General features: G+C 50.4%; 1 protein-coding gene across 13 annotated transcripts; it reads left to right on the top strand.

Annotated features, from left to right (window-relative positions):
• Nucleotides 1–558: 558 nt before the first annotated feature.
• On the top strand, nucleotides 559–16,450 carry TSKS (testis specific serine kinase substrate). 13 transcript variants are annotated; one of them, XM_086353651.1, is made up of 12 exons: nucleotides 559–786; nucleotides 1,067–1,292; nucleotides 9,837–9,941; nucleotides 10,031–10,126; nucleotides 10,333–10,416; nucleotides 10,725–10,808; nucleotides 11,360–11,646; nucleotides 12,095–12,289; nucleotides 13,714–13,887; nucleotides 14,817–14,952; nucleotides 15,972–16,171; nucleotides 16,271–16,450. In XM_086353651.1, exons 1-12 carry the CDS (start codon nucleotides 617–619, stop codon nucleotides 16,425–16,427), a joined length of 1,914 nt encoding a protein of 637 aa, XP_086209777.1. In that variant the 5' UTR covers nucleotides 559–616; the 3' UTR covers nucleotides 16,428–16,450. The 13 variants fall into 13 exon arrangements, with proteins under 13 accessions (XP_086209777.1, XP_086209779.1, XP_086209778.1 ...); XM_086353653.1 differs by lacking the exon at nucleotides 9,837–9,941 and having other exon boundaries at nucleotides 10,701–10,808; nucleotides 16,015–16,139; XM_086353652.1 differs by lacking the exon at nucleotides 9,837–9,941 and having other exon boundaries at nucleotides 10,701–10,808.
• Nucleotides 16,451–20,982: the final 4,532 nt, after the last annotated feature.

Genomic DNA, 20,982 nt, shown 5'->3' with positions numbered 1-20,982 from the left:
CAGGTGCACAAATCGATGAGCTTTGACAAATGTCCACTTTGTCACGCGGTTTTGATTCGCTTCGTATCACATTCAGACTTTTTCGGTTTGTTGCTACTGCTTGTTTGTCTGTTCCCTTCCAGCCTCCCATTGAATGTGAGATCCTCCAGCGACCCTCCTTCCAATCCTCATCCTCCCCCAAACCCTGGGAAAGGGAGAAGTCCCGCAGGATGAATCAAGTCTGACTGCAGGTGGCAGGGGTGGGGGTGGGTGGGGAGAGTGCTGAAATAAGAGAGTGTCAGGGAAAGGGAATTTGGACCCCTCCCAAGAAACAGTGAGGCAGTCCACGTTCAGAATGAATCAATTTCACTATGGTTCTGAAGTGGGGGAAAGATTAGGGCAGAACTAGAAACCTGGACAAGGAAGAGTTCACTGAACCCCTCTGGGGGAAGGTGATAAGTCACGTTTCCCACCCCTGTGCCCCGCCCTACCCCCCCACCCCCGCCTTACTGGAGCCCAGTGGTTGGGTCCTTTATGAGGCAGACTTGTGGGGACTGGGGACCTTGAGGGGCAGTGGTCAGAATAGGTGGATAGTCTCGGAGGAAGGAGCCCCTGGGAGCCGGGCCCCCCACACGCCATGGCGAGCGTGGTGGTGAAGACAATCTGGCAGTCCAAAGAGATCCACGAGGCCGGGGACCCCCCTGCGGGGGTCGAGAGCCGCTCCCAGCTGGTCCCCGAGACTCCTGGGGGGGTGACCAGCCCAGTCAAGGGGATCGCAAAGAAAAAGAAGGCTGTGTCGTTCCACGGGTGGGTTTGTCGCACCCTGGCGGGGTCCTAGCCCCCAGCGCTGCGTCCGACAGAGCACGAGTCCCACCGTGGGTGCTGGAGGAAGGGGTGGGGAAGGAGAGGACAGCGCAGAGGAGAGGCAGGCAGGGGGCCAGTGGCCAAGGGGGACTCGAGAGTGTAGGAGGAAGAAGGTAGTGGGGATGGAGTCAGAGGGACTAGGGGATGTGCAGACAGGGAGGCGGGAGGGGCCGTGCCCTGCTGGGGCCACACCCTGACCCTCCTGCCCGTTTCTCCGCCCCAGGGTTGAGCCTCGCATGTCCCATGAGCCGATGCACTGGTGCCTGAACCTCAAACGGTCCTCGGCCTGCACCAATGTGTCCCTGCTCAACCTGGCGGCCATGGAGCCCACCGACTCCTCGGGGACAGACTCAACCACGGAAGACAGCAGCTCACTGGCACTGCCCGTGCCCCCTGCCTCCCCAACCCCACCCTGGGCACCAGATGACCCAGATATCACGGAAATACTGGTGAGGGGCCCCTGGCTGGGCTGGGGAAGACCAGGGCCCTCACCCTGGTGGTAGACAACTGAGGATGGAGGGGTGGTCTTCATGATTGGAAATGAGAAGGTTCTGGTCACCCTACAGGGCCCTGACAGGCAGCCACGAATCTGCTCCATAGAGGCTAAATGATGCATGTTGCTTGGGGTTGGTCTTCCATTCATTCAGTCACTTCCAAATGCCCTGAGTGAGACTGGGTTCACAGCTGGGAATCGGGCCAGGTCCCTGCTCCCAGGAAGCTACCAGTCTGGTGGGAGTGACAGATACAGATGGAATGATAAATTCCATGATGGAGGTAACACCAGAGATCCCAGAAAAGGGCCACTCAAACCAGACTAGGTATATCAGGTAAAGCTTCCTGGAGGAGGCGGCATTGACACTGGGCTTTGAAGGATGAGTATGAGTTCTCAGAGGGGACCACTTCAGAAGGTGTGACAAAACTGCCAGGTGAGCAAAATCTAGGAAAATTTAGAGGATTTCTGACTAGAGCATAGAATGTTCATGCTTAATTGTGTCCAACTTTTTGCAACGCTATGAACAATAGTCCACCAGGCTCCTCAGTCGACAGGATTCTCCAAGCAAGAATACTGCAGGGGATCTTCCCGATCCAGGAACCGAACCAAAGTCTCCTGTGTCTCCTGCATTGCAGGCAGATTCTTTAACCAATGCTATACCTTGGTCCTTTAACTCCCCTATCACCTTCCACCCCTTGCCAGGTTTCTCCTGGGCCAGGCTCTGAACTAGGCTTGACACAGACATTGAGAATCACACTAACAATAACCCTGGTTATAATGATACTAAGATTCATTAGCAGATACTGAACACTTTCTATGTTCCGGAGCCTCAGTTTCTTCATCTGTAAAATGGAGACGCATGTGTATGTTCTTTCAAGAAATATTTCTTCAGTTCAGTTCAGTTCAGTCACTCAGTCGTGTCCGACTCTTTGCGACCCCATGAGTTGCAGCACACCAGGCCTCCCTGTCCATCACCATCTCCAGGAGTTCATGCAAACTCATGTCCATCAAGTCGGTGATGCCATCTAGCCATCTCATCCTCTGTCGTCCCCTTCTCCTCCTGCCCCCAATCCCTCCCAGCATCAGAGTCTTTTCCAATGAGTCAACTCTTTGCATGAGGTGGCCAAAGTACTGGAGTTTCAGCTTCAGCATCACTCCTTCCAAAGAACACCCAGGGCTGATCTCCTTCAGAATGGACTGGTTGGATCTCCTTGCAGTCCAAGGGACTCTCAAGAGTCTTCTCCAACACCACAGTTCAAAAGCATCAACTCTTCGGTGCTCAGCCTTCTTCACAGTCCAACTCTCACATCCATACATGACCACAGGAAAAACCATAGCCTTGACTAGACGGACCTTTGTTGGCAAAGTAATGTCTCTGCTTTTGAATATGCTATCTAGGTTGGTCATAACTTTTCTTCTAAGGAGTAAGCGTCTTTTAATTTCATGGCTGCAGTCACCATTTGCAGTGATGGTTAAACACCTACAAATGTGTCAGGCGCTGGTCTAGGAGCGGGAAATACAGTCGCACCTAAGAGTTCTGTAGAGAACTTCTGCCTCCTCATGAGGTTGTCATGACAATGAAATGCAATTCATTCATGTAAAATGTGTAGCCCAAGAGTCAGCCGTATGCACAGAATACAGGTTAGTTGTTGCTATCCCCTCTTCACAGATGAAGATACTCAGGCTCTAGAAGGTTAAACAGCACCCCCAAAGTCACACAGCTTCTAAGTAGTGGGGCCAGGTTTAGGGGTCAGGGGTGGGGGGAGGCACCCTGCATTTATGGGGGCAGTAGAGGTCACCGTGAGAGCCCTGAAGAGCAAGGCCTTGGCCCAGCTGGCCGTGGTCAAGAAGGCTTTCTCTCTGGAAGAGGCAACTCCCAGGTTGGATCTTAAGATAAAGAAGGTGGAATACAGGGAAGGGTGTTCCACCTAGCTGGAACAGCATAGACAAAAGGACAGGGGTTGAAAAGAGTCCCAGGGGGAGCAGGTCCTTGTGGTTCAATCATGGTGTGTGGGAGAGGTGAGGCTGGCAGGGGGTAGAGCACAGGACACAGAGGCTGAGAAGTGTGGACATTCTCCTGAGAGCAATAGGGAGCCATTGAGTGTTCCTGGGCAGGGGGAGAGGAGCCACGCTGGAGTCTGGGCTCTGTACCCATTTACTGAGCACCTACTATGTGCCAGGCACTGTGCCACATCCCTGTGGTGGGGAAGGGGGTCTCATTTTCCTCTCTGAGAAGTTCTGCAAAGCAAATGGAATAATGACCCATTTGAAGAAGAAGAAAAAAAAAAAATAAGTGAGGCAGAGAGAAGTGGCGTGACCCTCTGCGAGGTTAGAGAGCTTGTAAGAAGCAGGGCCAGGACCAGAGGTTTAGTGGGTCTGATGCTTTCTTTCCTTAGGAGATGCCTCTGGGCCCAGGTGGGACATGTTTGGAGGGGAGAGACTGGAGGCAGGAGGGCCAGAGAGGAGGCCAGGCGAAGATCCCGGGTAAGAGGACCAGGTGGAGAGAAGGGAGCAGGCAGAGAGAGTCCAGCTGGGATGGATGGCCTGGGAGGCATCTTCTCCCCGTCGCTGCCAGCATCGCTCAGGCATCTCTTGCAGAGGTCCACCTCCCACTGGAGCTATTTCTGAGTCACATCCCCCAGAGGACTGTGATGCCTGAGAAAGAGCCCTGGGCGGCCAAGATCAAGGTCTGCTGCAGCTTTGAGCTCACTGTGGGGCTGCGGGGGAGCCCCGGCCTCTATGAGGCTTCTCTGTAAAATGGAAAAAACTAGTGACAGGCAGCACCTTGGGCTAGGGGCAAGAAGAGCGAAGAGGCGGGCAGTAACAGGGACTGGCTCACAGCGTCAGAGCTACATCAGGAGAGAAAGCTGGAGATGGACCGAGAGGAGCAGGCAGAAACCCAGAGATCAAGGAGGACCAAGATCCGGGGTAGGGGGGAGGGCACGGACCCCAGAGAGAGGAGGACTTGGACCTAGGGAGGGGCACAGAGACCAGCTGAGAGGGAGACAGAAAACCAGAGACAGAGGAGGGGGCCAGAAACCTAGAGAAGGAAGGAACGGACACCATAGACAGAAGTGGGACAGAGAAGTGGACAGAAGAGGAAGACACCCCTGAGTGATGGAGAACCCCGGTGAGAGAATGACAATTCCCAGACTGGAAGGAGGGTCGGAAGAAGATGGTGAAGCAGACAGCTTTGGTTCGTGTTTTCCTTTTTGTTGTTTTTTTCAGCCATACCGGTGCAGCTTGTGGGATTTTAGTTCCCTAGCCAGGGATCGAACTTGGGCCAACAGCAGTGAGAGACAGAGTCCTCACCGCTGGACTGCCAGGGAAGTTCCTGGTTCGTGGCTTAAGCTCTGAGATCTTTATGAGGCCAGAGGATGCAACTGAGGAGGTGGTATTGCTTTTAGGAAATGTCGGCGCCTCCGTGCAGAAATGGCCAGATTAGGTCTTTGCAGCCTTGCTTCCCACTTGTCCTGCTGCCTGCAGCCTTCCCTGAGGCAGCTGTGCGATCTCAGTGTTAAACCCCTTCCTGGTATGTCCTGCCCTATTGTTACTTTTAATGATGCTGACTAATCATGGCACTTGCCTTATGGATCCTAACATCTTGTTGGCCCTTCCTCACCACCATCTGCCAAGGTATTATCATTCCCATTGGACAGGAAAGAAAACTGAGGCAGGCTGGGAATGGGGAATTGGACTGCCCAGCTGCATGGCGTGTGGGTGGCCAAGGAGGAGAGGTTTATCTCCAGATCTGGCTGCCGCCCACCTCCACCATGGGGCTTCCCCAGTGGCCTAGTGGTAAAGAAGCCGCCTACAACACGGGAGACGCGGGTTCAATCCCTGGGTTGGGAAGATCCCCTGGAGGAGGGCACGGCAACCCACTCCAGTATTCTTGCCTGGAGAATCCCATGGACAGAGGAGCCTGGTGGGCTAGAATGCACGGGGTGGCAAAGAGTCAGATGCCACTGCAGGGACTGAGCAGGTACACACGGATGTACCTCCTTCACGCCATTCACTTTTCAGCCAAGGCTAACAGGCTCAGCCTTCACTGTTTCCCAAATGTGCTCTCAGAGAAACTAAAACTCACCTCCAGTGACCCCAGCTTTTCTCCAGTGCCCTTTCTCTTTCCCCAAGTGTTGACCAGCGGCCTTTGTGGGTCAGCCTGTACTCTTCCCAACAGCAGCCCCGTGAAGGTAGCGATTAGTCTTTCCCTGTTTTACAAGGAGAGAAACAGAGGCTTAGAGAGGTGAAGTCCCCTCTCTGAGGCCTTACAGCTAATAAGTGGGAGAAATGAGTTGATCCCAGAACCTGCTCTCCTAGTTTTCCAGAACCTCTACCTACAAGAAGTCCAAGACTTTTCGGGTCTTCAGTTTTAAAATATCATTCTGTATATCTGTTAGCGATTGCAGTGAAACAAACAATTCATGACCTTAAAACAACAAATCTGGAGTGGTTTAGTTGGGTGCTCCTGGCTTAGGGTTGCAGTCAAGATTTTGGCCAAGTGGGACTTCCTTGGCATGTCAGTTTTTAAGACCTCATGCTTTCACTGCAGGGGGTGTGGGTTTCATCCCTAGTCAGACAACTAAGATCTCACATGCTGCTTGGCCAAAAAATATTAAAAAAAGAAAAAAAGATTTTGGCAGGGGCCATAGTCATCTGATGAGAAGGAAATGGCAGCCCACTCCAGTATTCTTGCCTGAAGAATCCCAGGGACAGAGGAGCCTGGTGGGCTACAGTCCATGGGGTCACAAAGAGTCGGACACAACTGAGTGAATATCACGTAGTCATCTGATGCCTTCCCAGGTGGCACTAGTGGTAAAGAATCCACTTGCCAACGCAGGAGATACAAGAGACCTAGGCTTGATCCCTGGGTTGGGAAGATCCCCTGGAGGAGGAAATGGCAGCCCACTCCAGTATTCTTGCCTGGAGAAAATCCCATGGACAGAGGAGCCTCGTGGGTTACAGTCCATGGGGCCACAAAGAGTTGGATCCAACTGAGCAACTAACCACACATCTGAAGGTTTGACTAGGGATGGAGGGGGTGCTTTCAAGACGGCACACTCGTATAGCTCTTGGTTGGTGGCCTCAGTTTCTTGCCACATGGGCCTCTCCAGAAGGAGCTGCTTATGGCCTGGCAGTTATCATCCTCCAGAGCCAGGCAAGAGTAAGAAGGAAGCCACAGTTCCTTTCGTGAACTAGTTTTTTAAGTCACATACCATCACTCTGACTTATGCTATTTACTGGGTATGAGTCACTAGGTCCAGCCAACACTCAAGTGAGGGAATAAAGCACTACATTTGGAAACAGCCTCAAAAAATTTATGGGTATATTTAAAACCACCATGGCTTTGTTGTGGGTTTTATTGTTTTTAATTATTTTTTTTTTGTAGGTGCTTTTTACCAGGATGAGGAAGTTCCCTTGTACTTTTAGTTGAGTGTTTTTATCATGAAAGGATATTGGATTTTGTCAAAAGCTATTTCTGTATTCAGTGACATGATTGTATTCCACCCTCCCCTTCTCTTTTACTAATATGGTATGTTACATGGGTTAATCTTCATGTTGAACCAATTTTGCATTCCTGGGGTAAATCATATATGGTGTAGTGTATAATCCTTTTCTTTCTTTTTTTTTCTTAAGGGCTTCCCAGGTGACTCAGTGGGTAAAGAATCTGCCTGCAATGCAGGAAACTCGGATTCAATCCCTGGGTTGGGAAGATCCCCTGGAGGAGGGCATGGCAACCCATTCCAGTATTCCTACCTGAAGAATCGAATGGACAGAGGAGCCTGGTGGGCTCCAGCCCATGGGGTCACAAAGAGTCAGACATGACTGAGCGCACATGCACACAGTCCTTTTTATATGCTGCTGGACTTGGTTTGCTAGTATCTTGTTGAAATGTTTGTGGCTATTTCCAGAAAGGATACTGGTCTGTAGTTTTACTATCTGGTGATGTCTTTGGTTTTGGTATCAGGGTAACACTGGTTTCATAGAATGTTAGTTCCCTCCTCTTGTGTTTTTTGGTGAAGAGTTTGAGATGAGTTGGCAGCAACTTTTGGGAAAAAAAAAGATTGGTAGAATTCACCAGTGAAGACATCTGGGCTTTCTTTGTTGGAAGTTTTAAAATCACTAACTCAAACTCTTTACTTGTTGTAGGGCTATTCAGATGTCCTATCTCTTCTCCAGTTAGTGTTTTGCAAGGAATTTTTCCGTTTCATCTAGGTTATCAAATTTGACACCATCCAATTGTTCACAGAGTTCTCTTGTAATCCTTTCTTTTTCCCTAAGACTGGTAGTAATGTCCCCTTTTTCCTTCCTGATTTTAGTGATTTGAGTAATCTTCCTCTTTTTCATAGTCATTCTAGTCAAGAATTTGGTAATTTTGTCGATCTTTAAAAAAAAAACAACTTCCGGCTTGCTGATTTTTCTCTACTGTTCTATTTCATTTTCTCCACTGTAAACTTTTTTCATTTTCCTCTCATTCCAAAGTATAATTTCTCTTGTGATTCTTCTTCCACCCATTATTTATGAGTGTGTTGTTTAATTTTCGTATATCAATACTTGTGATTTCCTCAAATTTCTTTCTGCGTTTGATTCCTAATTTCATTCTACTGAGGTCTTTAAGTTCAGAAAGCACACTTTGTTTTCATATACTTTAGTATCTGTCCTTGACCATATGAAGAATGTTTCATTCCACTTGGGAAGAATGTGTATTCTGCTGTTGCGTGTTATGTTCTATAGATGTCTGTTAGGTTTGGTTGGTTTATAGTGTTGTTCAAGTCTTCTATCTCTTTGCTGATCTACTTTCTAGTTTTCAATTCATTCTTTCTTTTTGAGGGGGGAGGGAAGGGTGCTGTGCCATGCGGCATGTGGGATCTTAGTTCCCTGACCCAAGGACTGAACCTGGGCCCTCGGCAGTAAAAGCACGGAGTCCTAACCCCTGGACTGCCAGGGAATTCCCAATTCTGTTAGTTTTTGATACACGTACTTTGAAGCTCTATTAGGTGCATATATATTTATGATTGTTGTAATCTTCCCAGTGACTTGAGTCAGTTTTGGTCACTTTTTTTCATTGTTTTCACTGAGGGGTGGAATTTGGGGGTTTCCAACTCTTCTATTTTGCTGATATCACCTTAATACAGTATTTATCACGGTATTTATCCAGAGCAGTTGTGCAAGAAATGTGAAGTTGTTCCCATTTTACAATGAAGGAAGCTTGTTCTCTTTTCTCTTTGTGTATTACTTAAGCAGCTGTGAAAGAAATCCCAAATATCTGGTTGAAGCAGGATAGTTTATTGCTGACATAAACATCTCAAGTATAGCAGGTCAGAGGCCCCAGGGTTCTGGAGGCTGTTATTAAGTCACAAGTTTGGCTGCTGTAACAAAAAAGACACAAAGTAGCAGTGTTGGGTTTTTTAAATATTTATTGGGCTGCACTGGGTCTTCCTTGTGACATGTGGGGTCTTTAGTTACCTTACTCCGGATATTTTTAGTTGTGGCATGTGTTTATGCAAACTCTTAATTGCAGCATGGAGGATCTTACTTCCCTGACCATGGATCGAACCCAAGCACAGAGTCTTAGCCACTGGAGCACCAGGGAAGTCCCCAAAGTAGCACAGTTTAAACAAGGTGGAAAATGTTCTCCTTCTCACATGTAAAGTATTCGAAAGTGGTTGAAATTGAGTATGGCAGCTTCACAGGGTTGAGAATTCAATATTCTTTTATCTTGTGTCCTCCATCTCATAGTCCAAGATGGCTGCTCTGGCTTTAGCCATCAACATCATGGGGAGAGAGAAAGGGAGGTATGTTCCCTACTTTCTTTTATTAAAGGCATGAATTGGAAATTGCCTACATTATTCCCACTCATATTCCATTGGCCAGAACTTAGTCACATGGGCTTGCCCAGCTGCAAGGGCACCTGGGAAATGTAGTCTTTGGCTGGGCAGTCATGTTGCCAGGCTAACTCTTCTATAAATGTGGAAGAGAGGAGAGTGGAGATCCTGTCACATGCGGCCTTCCTGAGCCAGTTTTTTTGACAGGGGTCACAAAGCATTTTATGATATAAGGTAGCTATGATCAGCAGCCGCACGGCATCATGGTTTAAAACAATGGTTCTGAGTATAAATTCTGACAAGGGCACCTCACGTACCATGTACCTGGAAATACAAAGGAAATCCCCTCTCTGGGCCTCATTTGCCTCCCTTGCAAAATGCGCCAAAATAACCTCAAGAGGTGCGGTTATGGGGAATAAAAGGGAAAACGTGGGTAAGTGCGTGACTAGGTGCATAGTGAGTGCTTATATTTGGAAAGTGGGTTATCTTTAGAATTCTCCACTGCCTGGAGAGAAAGACAGGGCATGTGTTTTAACAGTTTATCTTATTTATGTCTCTGGACCCAAAGGCTTTTATCTCAGGTTAAGAACATCCTCCTCCTCCCACATGTCTGAGCAACCCCCCACCCCCCACTCCCTCCTGGATCCTACTTATTTTTCTTCCCATCCACTAAGCAGAAAAAGAGTCTGCCCCCTGGCTTAATGGAGCAAGAACACCGAGAATCAAAGACGCGCAGCCCTGGCCCCCAATTCCACCAGCCATTCCAGGGCAGAATCAAGGTGTAAAGCCAGTTTTAAGACTTTCTCTTGGGGTTGGGGTTTGCTCCCCTACACCCACCGACCCCTGGCTGTCTCCGGTTCTTCCCCAGAGTGGGGTCAACAGTGGATTGGTGCGTGCCAAAGATTCCATCACCAGCTTGAAAGAGAAGACCACCCGGGTTAACCAGCACGTGCAGACGCTGCAGGTGTGAGGGCCACCCTGTCCCCCGCCAATACCTCCTCTTCTTTCGGGGCCACGTTCCCCTTCTTTGAGCTATCCTCCAGCTCAATGCACCCATAGCCCAGTTGGGGGAGACTGAGGCTCAGAAGGGAAAGGGATGTTCCCACCTCTCCTCCCCACGGGGTGTCCCCTGGAGGCCCTGGCTAACCCCTCCTCCCTTCCATGCTCCAGAGTGAGTGTTCTGTGCTGAGTGAGAATTTAGAGAAAAGGCGGCAAGAGGCGGAAGAACTAGAAGGGTACTGTAGTCAACTCAAGGTGAGCCGCTGAGGGGCAGGAGCGGGGCGGAAAGAAGGGAGCAGAAGTAGGAAGAGGGTGAGAGGAAATGGGGAGGAGTGGAGTGGTCGACAGGAGAGAGACGGGGGCAAGCGGACAGGGAGCATGGGAGAGGTCCGAGGACAAACTGGCCCTTTAGCCAAGTGAACCTTGGGCGGAGGCAGTCCTTGCAGAAGAAGTGGGCGTGTCTCGGCTGAGGTGGGTGGAGCCTGCATGGAAAATAACGGGGATAAGGGTTGGGAGACGAAACCGGAATGGGAAGGCAGGGCCCCTGCCCTGGTGTCCTGCAGGAGAACTGCCGGAAGGTGACCCGGTCGGTGGAAGACGCTGAAATAAAAACCAACGTCCTGAAGCAGAACTCTGCCCTGCTGGAGGTAAGGCGGAGGGGTCTAAGGGTTTGAGGAAGTTACTCAAGTACGTGAGGTACTTGAGGTGGACTTCGGGTAGGACTTGCCGTCCTGCCAATCACCTCTACCACCACCACCACCACCACCCTGCCCCTTCGTGTTCACGGTCATACGTCTCCACGCACAGTCATATTCAGGTCCCAGGGAGAGGAATTCATGTCAGACCTGGAGTGGGTGGGATTGCCTGTCCTGCCCACACGCCCACTGATTTCCCAACAGAATGTTAGAAAAGCTTCAGTTGTTCTTCCTGAACAGGAGGGACTGGAGTTTGAGGCCTATCGAGGATTAGAGTTGGGGTGGAGGGCTAGATGGAGACAGAGAGGCAGGCATTTAGAGGTTAAGGTAAGTTGGGACTCCAGCTGGGCGTCGAATGGAACCTCCCTCCCTAATCGCGTCCCCACATACATTTACTTTCTAGTGTCAGGAATTCATTGGGCGGATCTGGGGGGTGGAGGTGGCGGTGGTGGGAGGCAAGGGGCCGGATGCTCGAGCTAACCCTGCCTGCCTTCGCCGCCCAGGAGAAGCTGCGCTACCTCCAGCAGCAACTGCAGGATGAGACTCCAAGGAGGCAGGAGGCCGAGCTGCAGGAGTTGGAGCAGAAGCTGGAGGCTGGCCTCTCCAGGCACGGCCTGGGCCCCGCCACCCAGCCCCCAGGCTGCTCCGGTCCGCCCGGGAGCCCCGACGAACCCCCGCGACCGCGAGGCCTGGCCCCAGGCGGCTGGGGAATGGGGCCCCGGGCAGGGGAGGGCCCCATCGTGAGCGAGCAGGAGTTGCAGAAGGTCTCTGCCGGCCTGGAGGAGCTGAGGTGAGTGGGATCTCGAGATGGGCCCGGGGGGTGGAGCCTCGAAGAGCCTAGGAAGGAGTATTCTGGGGCCATGACCCGAAAGGGCAGGACTTCGAAGAAGTGAGTAGAGTATAGGACTGGTGGCAGGGAGGCCCGTGAAAATGAGGTGGGTGAAGTTTGGGGAGGTGGCAGGTGGCTCCAAACTCAGGGGAACAGGGTTGGGGCGAGTGGTATCTTGAGGAGGCAGTGTCTGGAGCGGTTGATGCAGGGCTGTGAGGCAGGCCGAGAGAAGGCCAGGATATCTGACAAGGGGATTCTTTCCGGGCCGGGTTCTGGAGGACGTGAGAGGATTCCAAGACATGGACAGGACGGGAGAATTCGGGGACTGCGTGGGTCCGGAGCCCCTGGCCGGGCGGACGGGGCGTGTCCAAACTTAGCGTTGCCGGGTTCCTTACCTCTGCCCCTACAGGAGGGAGGTGTCTTCGCTGACCGCCCGGTGGCATCAGGAGGAGGGAGCCGTGCAGGAGGCCCTACGGCTGCTCGGGGGTCTGGGTGGCAGGCTCGACGGCTTTCTGGGCCAGTGGGAGCGGGCGCAGCGCGAGCAGGCGCAGACCGCGCGGGGCCTGCAGGAGCTGCGGGGCCGGGCGGACGAGCTGTGCACCATGTAAGGGCCCACCCGAGAGCACTGTGGGAACCTGCGAGGGCGGATCCTTGAGTGAGGGGGTGGGCCAATCAGCTGGAGTCAATCGGTGGAGACTGTAGTACTGACAGGTGGGGGCCCCAATTAGAGAGGAGGGGAAGGGTGCTTTCTACCTAAGGACTGAGGGACGGAGCCACTACAAAAGAGGGGCTTCTCGGACAGCTCAGCTGGAACAGAATCCGCCTGCAATGTGGGAGACCTGGGTTCGATCCCTGGGTTGGGAAGATCCCCTGGAGAAGGAAATGGCAACCCCCTCCAGTATTCTGGCCTGGAGAATTCCATGGACTGTATAGCCCCTGGGGTCGCAAAAAGTCAGACACGACTGAGCGACTTTCACTTTCAGTGTACCTTAAAAAGGCAAGGGGAGGCAAATGGAACAGGACAAACCAGTTAGAGAACAAGGAGAGGCATTCCGGAAATAAAAGGAAAAAAAAAAAAGATGAACCCGTCAGAGCAGAGGCTGCACGTATGGCGAGGTATTGCAAACTGTACGGAGGCAGAGGTACTGGGCTAATCTTGGGTGGAGCCTTGCTGGGCCCTCACCCTGCTATACAAAAGTAGAGCGGTTCCTGTGAAACCTTTGGTAAGCCAAAATAACATAAACCGAAGAAGCAACTACCTTAGAATACATCTTGCCACCAGATGCACAAAATAAAGTGAGGTAAAGCACAGATGCCCACAGAACACAGTTCAAAGCTATGGTGGCGTGATGCCTAGATACTGAGTGCAGTTCTCAGAGGAGGAGCTTGGTGGCTCCACTCTCACTGCTTGTAGTGTGTCCTGCTTCTGTAAAAACAGGCTGAGCGCGGAAGACTCGATGCTTTCCAACTGTGGTGCTGGAGAAGACTCTTCAGAGTCCCTTGGACAGCAAGGAGATCAAACCAATGAATCCTAAAGGAAATCAACCCTGAATAGTCATTGGAAGGAAACTGATGCTGAAGCTGAAGCTCCAGTACTTTGGCCACATGATGCGAAGAGCTGACACATTGGAAACGCCCCTGATGCTGGGAAGGATTGAGGGCAGGAGGAGAAGGGTACGACAGAGGATGAGGTGGTTGGTTGGATGGCATCACCAAATCAATGGACATGAGTTTGAGCAAACTCCAGGAGATAGTGAAAGACAGGGAAACCTGGCCTGCTGCAATCAATGGGTTGCAAAGAGTTGGACGCGACAGCGAATGAACAAGAGCTTGCTACAAAACAAATGCTTTGTGCTTTTTTCATAAAAGCAAAAATCCTTTTCTGATTTCTTTTGGTTAGTGAAAACAGGTACTAATGTAGGTCTTTCCTAGAAATGGACTGGGATAAAGTGACCTTTCAGAAATCGGAGAATGCCTGTATTCTCTTTGAGAGGCAACCTCACTGCATTGCTTATTCTCACATCTCAGGGTGGAGCGGTCTGCAGTGTCTGTGGCTTCACTGAGGAGCGAACTGGAGGGGCTGGGCCCAGTGAAACCAATTCTGGAGGAGCTTGGACGGCAATTTCAGAGCTCTCGGAGGGTGTCTGACCTCTCTATGAACCTGGATCGGGGAGCCCAAGGCTCCTGTACCCGCTGTGCCAGGTAAGGGGGCAGCGCCTGGCTCCAGGTGCTGCTGCTGCTAAGTCACTTCAGTCGTGTCCGACTCTGTGCTATCCCATAGACGGCAGCCCATCAGGCTCCCCCGTCCCTGGGATTCTCCAGGCAAGAACACTGGAGTGGGTTGCCATTTCCTTCTCCAGTGCATGAAAGTGAAAAGTGAAAGGGAAGTCACTCAGTTGTATCCGACTCTTAGCGATCCCATGGACTGCAGCCTACCAGGCTCCTCCATCCATGGGATTTTCCAGGCAAGAGTACTGCAGTGGGGTGCCATTGCCTTCTCCGGCTCCAGGTGCATTCTGTGTCATATTGAGAACACAGCATCAAAGGAAATGAGACTTTAGCATGAATGGAGAGGGAGATGTGCTGTGGGACACAGGGCAGCCCCACGTATTATAGGACGGGCCAGTCTTGCTGCATTTGGGGAGTCACATTTCTTCCCTTCCCCACACGGTGAAGTCAGTGTCTTGTGGAACACGAGAAAGTCTTGCTTTGTTTCGAGCATCCTGGATTTCCAAGTGCATCATGGGAAGGTTGGGCAGTGGTACTGGTGGGAGGCAGAGTTGCCCAGTGCACTGTAGGGAAGTGTGAGAACTTGGGGTATTGGAGAGGCACAGAATACCATGTTTAACCTGTATTAGGAACAGTGGGGGCACTTCCAATACAATGTGGGATCAATTTTAACTAGCGCATTGTGAGAAGTGTGAGTTTTTGATGCCCTGAGGGCCATCTGGTGTCGGGAGTGGAAACCCCCAGGCACTGTGGGAGTTCCCCATGCTGTGGAAGCCAAAGTACACCAGATGCACTGTAGTCTGGCCCCTGTGCATGGTGGGAAGGTGGCCTGGGTGAAGGCAGGTTGGCCTGGGCCATCCGGGTCTGAGGCCTCTTTCATCTGGTGACTACCCCTCCCCCAGCCAGGGGCAGCAGTTGTCCACGGAGTCCTTGCAGCAGCTGCTGGAACGAGCGCTGACCCCGCTAGTGGACGAGGTGAAGCAGAGAGGCCTGGCTCCTGCCTGCCCCAGCTGCCAGAGGCTACACAAGAAGATTCTGGTACCAAGGACCATGGGCCACCGTGGTCCAGTTTGTGATCAGGGCAGGGGGAGGGGAGCCCCAGGCACAAGGATACTGCTGGTGTGTGGCAGGATGGGAAGGGTGAACTGGGGGCAGCAGGTGTTGGGGTTACGCTCGGCTCTGATATGTCAGAATGGGGGGAGCAGGGAGAGCAGTTTGGTGGTTAGTGAGTCATAGGTCAGTCATTATGGAAGCTTGGGTGATGGACTTGGGCCTAAAGCATCATGGAACCTGGATCTGGTGCTTTGTGGGACAGAGAAGACAGACACCAGTCTATAGCTTCGTGGAATATAAGCCTGATTTTCTATGAACCTTGAGAGGCAATGCATTATATGGGATCATTGCGGTCAGATGGGGGACCAATGAATACAGCTCACAGTAAGCTAACGCATTATGGGAAATGGGACCACAGCTCTTCCTGAGGCATTGCACACAGACACAGGCGCAATAGCAGGTGGAATCTGAGACCAGTGTACATTCTGAAACATAGCCATCTAGTATATTATGGGATATTGGCCTAATGTGTGATGGGATATGAGTTGTAGTGGGTAAGACGGACAAATGAGGCAGTAAAGGACCTGGGGCCTGGTGCATTGTGGGACACAGGGCACCAGAGCACTGAGGACTATTTATTGGGACAGAGAGCCCTGATAGATAGGAGATGTGGGGTCTTGTGAATTATGGGATGGTCACGGTCACCACGTGATGAGATGGGGCCCAGACGTCAAGTGCATGATGGCTCATGGGCAGTAAGGAACAATTTAACAGATGTTGATTTAGTGCTTACAGGGACAAAGAAGGCCAGTGCAATCAATAGAGGACAGATGGTGGGACAGATACAAGTCTAGTGCACAAGGGAATCAGGAAGGCCCAGTGCAATGTGGGAAGCTGGGGTCAGCCTCAGGCTCAAGGCATGATGGGATACTCCCGGGGGGATGCGGGCCCCAGAGGACCCTACCCCTTGCGCTTCACGATCCAGATCCCCCCTCCACCCCCAGCCCAGTCCAGCAAGCCCAGCGGCGCCTACGCTCCTCTCCCCAGGAGCTGGAGCGCCAGGCCTTGGCCAAACACGTCAGGGCAGAGGCCCTGAGCTCCACCCTTCGGCTGGCCCAAGACGAAGCCTTGCGGGCCAAGAACCTGCTGCTGACGGACAAGATGAAGCCGGAGTGAGGAAGGAGGCTGAGGGCATGGGAGGAGGGTGAGGTCTTGGGGAGAGGGCCTGAGACACCCCCACCTTCCACTTCAGCCCCAAGGCCTCTGGCCTCACCAGCACTAACTGCCCGCTGTCTCATTACAGGGAGAAGGTGGCCGCTCTGGACTATCTACACTTGAAAATGTGCTCCCTTCACGATCAGCTCAGCAACCTGCCACTTGAGGGGTCCACAGGGACAATGGGGGGAGGAAGCGGTGGGGGAACTCCCCCAAAACGTGGGGGCCCAACCCCTGAGCAATAAATGGCCCTTCATGCTGGCATGAATTCAGTCTCCTGTTTGGCACCAAAAGAGAGCTAGTAAAATTGCACATGCCACACACCAGCGTCTGTGCTCACTCTGACTTGATCCTCAGCCGATGGGATGTCGATGATGGTACACTCTTCCGAGTTCTGCTTGAAAGGGGAGTCAAGAATGAATTGATAGCCGGTGTGGAGAAGTGGGAACAAACAAAGTTCAAAAGTCTGAAATTTATCTGTGTTCAACCAGATGTTCCCATTGTAAGTCTCAGGCTTCCACTCCTTCCCAATCAATGTCCCAACCTTCCTATCAGAGACTTAGCAAGGTTTTTAATTCAACTTGGTATGTAATTCTGGAACCCATACAGCTACAGCTTGTGTTGGATTTTCAGCCATGTTGACCCTGTGTTTATAAGAAATGTGAAATTCTTTTAGGGTTTCCATGGAAGCTCATTGGTTCTCTGAATGTGACTGGAGCTGAGAGGTTAAAGATCTCAGCTCAGGGGGTACAGGTTCCATCCCTGTTTGGGGAACTAAGATCCCACATGCTTTGCAGCCAAAAAAAACAAAACAAAACATAGAAGCAATATTTCAAAGATCTGAGCTCATAATGTTCTTTCATTAAGCCTGTCAGGGCACTCAGAAGAAGCCACTGAATGCCACTCTCCTTGTGGCCATTGTTAGTGCCCTGATGGTTCATTGCAGCAGCCGCTCATCCCTGAAGTCACAGACTTCAGTTAGAACCTCGTAACAGTCAAGATGGATGCTAATATATGATTTACCATGATGCCACTGCAGACTGTGGAATATTAGCATTCCATTTCTTGACAAGGAGCTCATCACTATGTTCAAATCCTAAGAACCAACTAAACCATTTCCCAAACCAAATTTGAGAATTCACTTCCTATTGCAAATATTGATGTCAGCCAAGGTATATTCAGGAGACAGAAATCACACTGGTTATTTTTACAGAGATGATTTCATATAAGGAAATGTTACTTAGGTATAAAGAGTTGGTAACTAGGAAACTGAAAAGGCAAAAAGAGAGCGCTATGGTATCATAGTGGTAATAACTCGTGGCAGTGGAAGCAGCTAATAACACTGGTGAAGGACAAACAAATATGGCTTAGAATTATGAAAACTAAGCACTTGGGTGAGAGGCTCACCGAAGATGAAATCCGAGGAGGACAATGAGGAGGGGGGATTGCTCAGCTGCTGCAGATGTTATCTGAGCTTAGAGGACCACCAGGGACTGGGGCCTTCTCTGAAACCATGCTAAAATGGTACTGGCATTTCTCAGGGTGCGCAAGATTTGGAAAAACTGCAAACTGAACTTAGCAGCTGCTGCAGGAAGGAAATGCCTCAGCTGGGATAAAGAAGCTATGCTGGGTGATAACCGATGAGTAGGAAAAACTGACAGGAAATAAGCAGAGCGCAAACCGGAAGAGCCCAGTCTCTTAGCTTCCTTCAGTCCCTTTGGTGCCCCCTACTGGCAGAGTCGAACACAGCCTGTTGGCAAAGAAAAAGTGGTTTTCGGTGTCCCAGATTCACAAGGGAGGGAATTTGAATCCGAGAGATAATAGCTTAATAATTGGCGCACGTAACAGGAGTGTGTACCGATGATCAGCGATTATGAGTAATCCAATTCCATACCCTTAAGGCCCAAATGCATCTTTTAAGGAGTCCTTGAATACTTGAGAGACTAATTATTTTCCTGGATAACTAGTCTGAATGTTGTGCTGATGTTAATTCTATCCAAATTCTATTGTGGTTTTAATGAAAATTCAATCAAAATCCCAGTGAGATTATTGTTAAAGGAATTGACCCAATTATTCTAAAGGTCTCCTGAAGAAACAAATAGATGAGAGAAGCAAAGTTTTTTGTTTCTACAGAAGAGTAATAAGATAAGTCTACAGCCAGTATGTTAAAATATAAAGTTACACTGGAAATTCCCTTGTGATCCAGTGCCTAAGACACTGTTTTGAGCTCTCAATGCAGGGGGCCCAGCTTTGATCCCTGGTCAGGGAACTAGATGCCACATGCCACAACTAAGAATTTGCATGCTGCAAAGACCCAGCACAGCTAAGTATCTTTTAAAAATCATATTTAAAAAGAGAAAAATAAATAAAAAGTTTAAAAAAGAACAAATCAGGCTGCTCTTTGGGGAACACTTATTGAAGATACCCCACAGACACAGAGAGCCCTGGCCATCCCATTTCCCAGGTGACCCTTCAGCTTAATGCAATGACCAATGACTGGTGACCACAACAAGGCCAGTGAGTCCAATTCAACCCAGATTGTATGATCGTGAGCAAATTGAATGACTGGCTTTCAAAATTTTGGCAAAATATGCATCATATACAGTTTACCCTTTTAGTCATATTTAAGTGTCTAATTCAGTGGCATGAATTACACTCACAACAGTGGGTAACCATCACCACTGTCTATGTCCAGAGCTTTTCATCCTCCCAAACAGAAACACTGTAGCCATTAAACAAAACCTCCTCATTCCCCATTCCTCCCTCCTCCCAGCTCCTGGCAACTGCCAGGAGCATCTTTTCATGGGCTTATTTGTGAATCTTCAGTGCAGAAATGTCTATTCAAGTCCTTGGCCTATTTTTTGAATGGGGTTGCTTGGCTTTTGTTGTTGGATTGTAGGAGTCATGTCATATATCTGATATTAACTCCTTATCAGATACACAATATGCAGATTATAGTCTCCCAACATGCCAGCTCTTTTCACTCTATTGATCATGTCCTTGGATGCACAGAATTTTTTAATCTGGTTGTAATGCCATGTATCTTTTTTTTTTCCTTTTGTTGCCTGTGCTTTGGCTATCACATCCAAGCTGAGAAGTCATTGCCAAATCCAATGTCATGAAGCCTTGCGCCTGTTTTCTTTGGAAGGGTTTTATAGACTGGGGTCCCCAACCTCTGGGATCTAATGCAGGATGATCTGAAGTGGAGCTGCCACAGTACTAGTAGAAATAAAGTGCACAATAAATGTAGGGCACTTGAATCATCCTGAAACCATCCCCCCACCCCCGCACTGGTCCATGGAAAAATTGTCTTCTACGAAAGCTGCCAAAAACGTTGGAGACCGCTGTTATAGAGTGCACGTGGTGGTCTCACAGACCCTCTTTCTTCCACAGTGTTTGGATGCGACAGACCCAGGGATGTCCCTTCCTCCAGCTTCCCACCACCCTCCAACATTTTTTTTCCAGTTGCAATCTTTGGAATCAGCTACGCAGCTATCCTCGGTCACCAAGACCAGCCGACACCATTTTTTGAGCTTAACTCCTTACTACCGATCAACCATGGGTTCCCAGATTCGTCAGAATCATTTCACCGAGGTAGAGGCCGCTGTCCACCACCTGGTCAACAAGTATCTGCAGGCCTCCTACACCTACCCGCCTCTGGGCTTCTTTTTCCACTGCCACAATGTGACTCGAGAGCGTGAGCCCCCTTTTCCTTGAACTGCTCTAGGACAAGCGCCAGGGCACCCACCATTTCTTGAAACTGCAAAACCAGCATGGCTGCCATGCCCTCTTCCTAGACGGGCAGAAACTGTATCAAGATGAGTGGGGTAAAACCCAGGATGCTACGGAAGCCTTCGTGTTCATGGAGAAGAACCTCCATGAACCAGGCCCATATGGATCCGCACGCCCTGGGTTCTCCCTGTGCAGACTCCCACCTCTGTGACTTCCTGGATCCTCAGCCTAGGTGAGCAGGTGACATTTATCTGCAAGATGGGTGATCACCTGACTGACCTCCGCAGGCTGGCTGGTCCCCAGGCTTGGCTGGGCGAGTATCTGTTTGAAAAGCTCAGCCTTAAGCACAACTAGGAGCCCCCCCGCCCCCAGAACCCCGCAGCCCTTGAGGAGTCCCCCTGATGTCAGGCCTTCTGCCCGAAGCCGCTCTCTGCAACCACTAGGCAGCTTGTTAACCACTCTGGTGAACCAGCCCCACCCCAATGACCTTTCCCCTAGTTTCCCCACTTACCAACTCATGGCCAGTCTGGTTTCATCTATGCACCTGTGGTAGGCAGAAAATGGTTCCCCCAAAGATGCCTGGACCCTGTGCATATGGTATTCTACATGGCAAAGGGGAATTAGGTTGCAGAGGGAATTAAGGTTGCTAATCAGTTGGAGTTGAGATTAGGAGCTAATCATGGATCATCTGGATGGGCTCAGTCCAACCACAAGGGTCCTTAGATGGCAGGAATCAGTCACAGGAGGTATGACTAGTGGAGAAAGGCATAGAGGGATGCAACAACGGCTATGAAGATGGAAGATAGAATCAAAACCGCATTAAGAATATTGGGGGATTCATTTGGGAGTTCTCAACCTTTTAAGTTTAGGGTGGGCAGGGACTCCCCTGGTAGCCCAGTGGCTAAGACTCTGTGCTCCCAAGGCAGGGGCCCCCAGGTCCAATCCCTAGTCAAAATCCAGGACAGCCCAATAAATAAGTATATATATATATATTTAAAATGCGGGGTGGGCAGTAGGTGTTGGGGCAGCAGGAACTGAGCTCATGAAAGCTTGTGGGGTTGATTGGGA

The sequence above is a fragment of the Bos grunniens genome, chromosome 18, assembly GCF_055505025.1.
Source record: "Bos grunniens cultivar Pamir isolate PY7600 chromosome 18, Bosgru_T2T1.0, whole genome shotgun sequence".
NCBI classification, from domain to species: Eukaryota; Metazoa; Chordata; class Mammalia; order Artiodactyla; family Bovidae; genus Bos; species Bos grunniens.
Note: the sequence above shows the minus strand (reverse complement) of the source record. Positions and strands in the feature narration are given on the sequence as shown.

Bases quoted from the DNA above. Each gene is read 5' to 3' on its own strand.
- TSKS (XM_086353651.1), top strand. From the start codon at position 617: ATGGCGAGCGTGGTGGTGAAGACAATCTGGCAGTCCAAAGAGATCCAC. The intron at 10,417-10,724 runs GTGAGCCGCTGA...GGTGTCCTGCAG, and splicing joins GGTACTGTAGTCAACTCAAG to GAGAACTGCCGGAAGGTGAC. The intron at 12,290-13,713 runs GTAAGGGCCCAC...CTCACATCTCAG, and splicing joins GCGGACGAGCTGTGCACCAT to GGTGGAGCGGTCTGCAGTGT.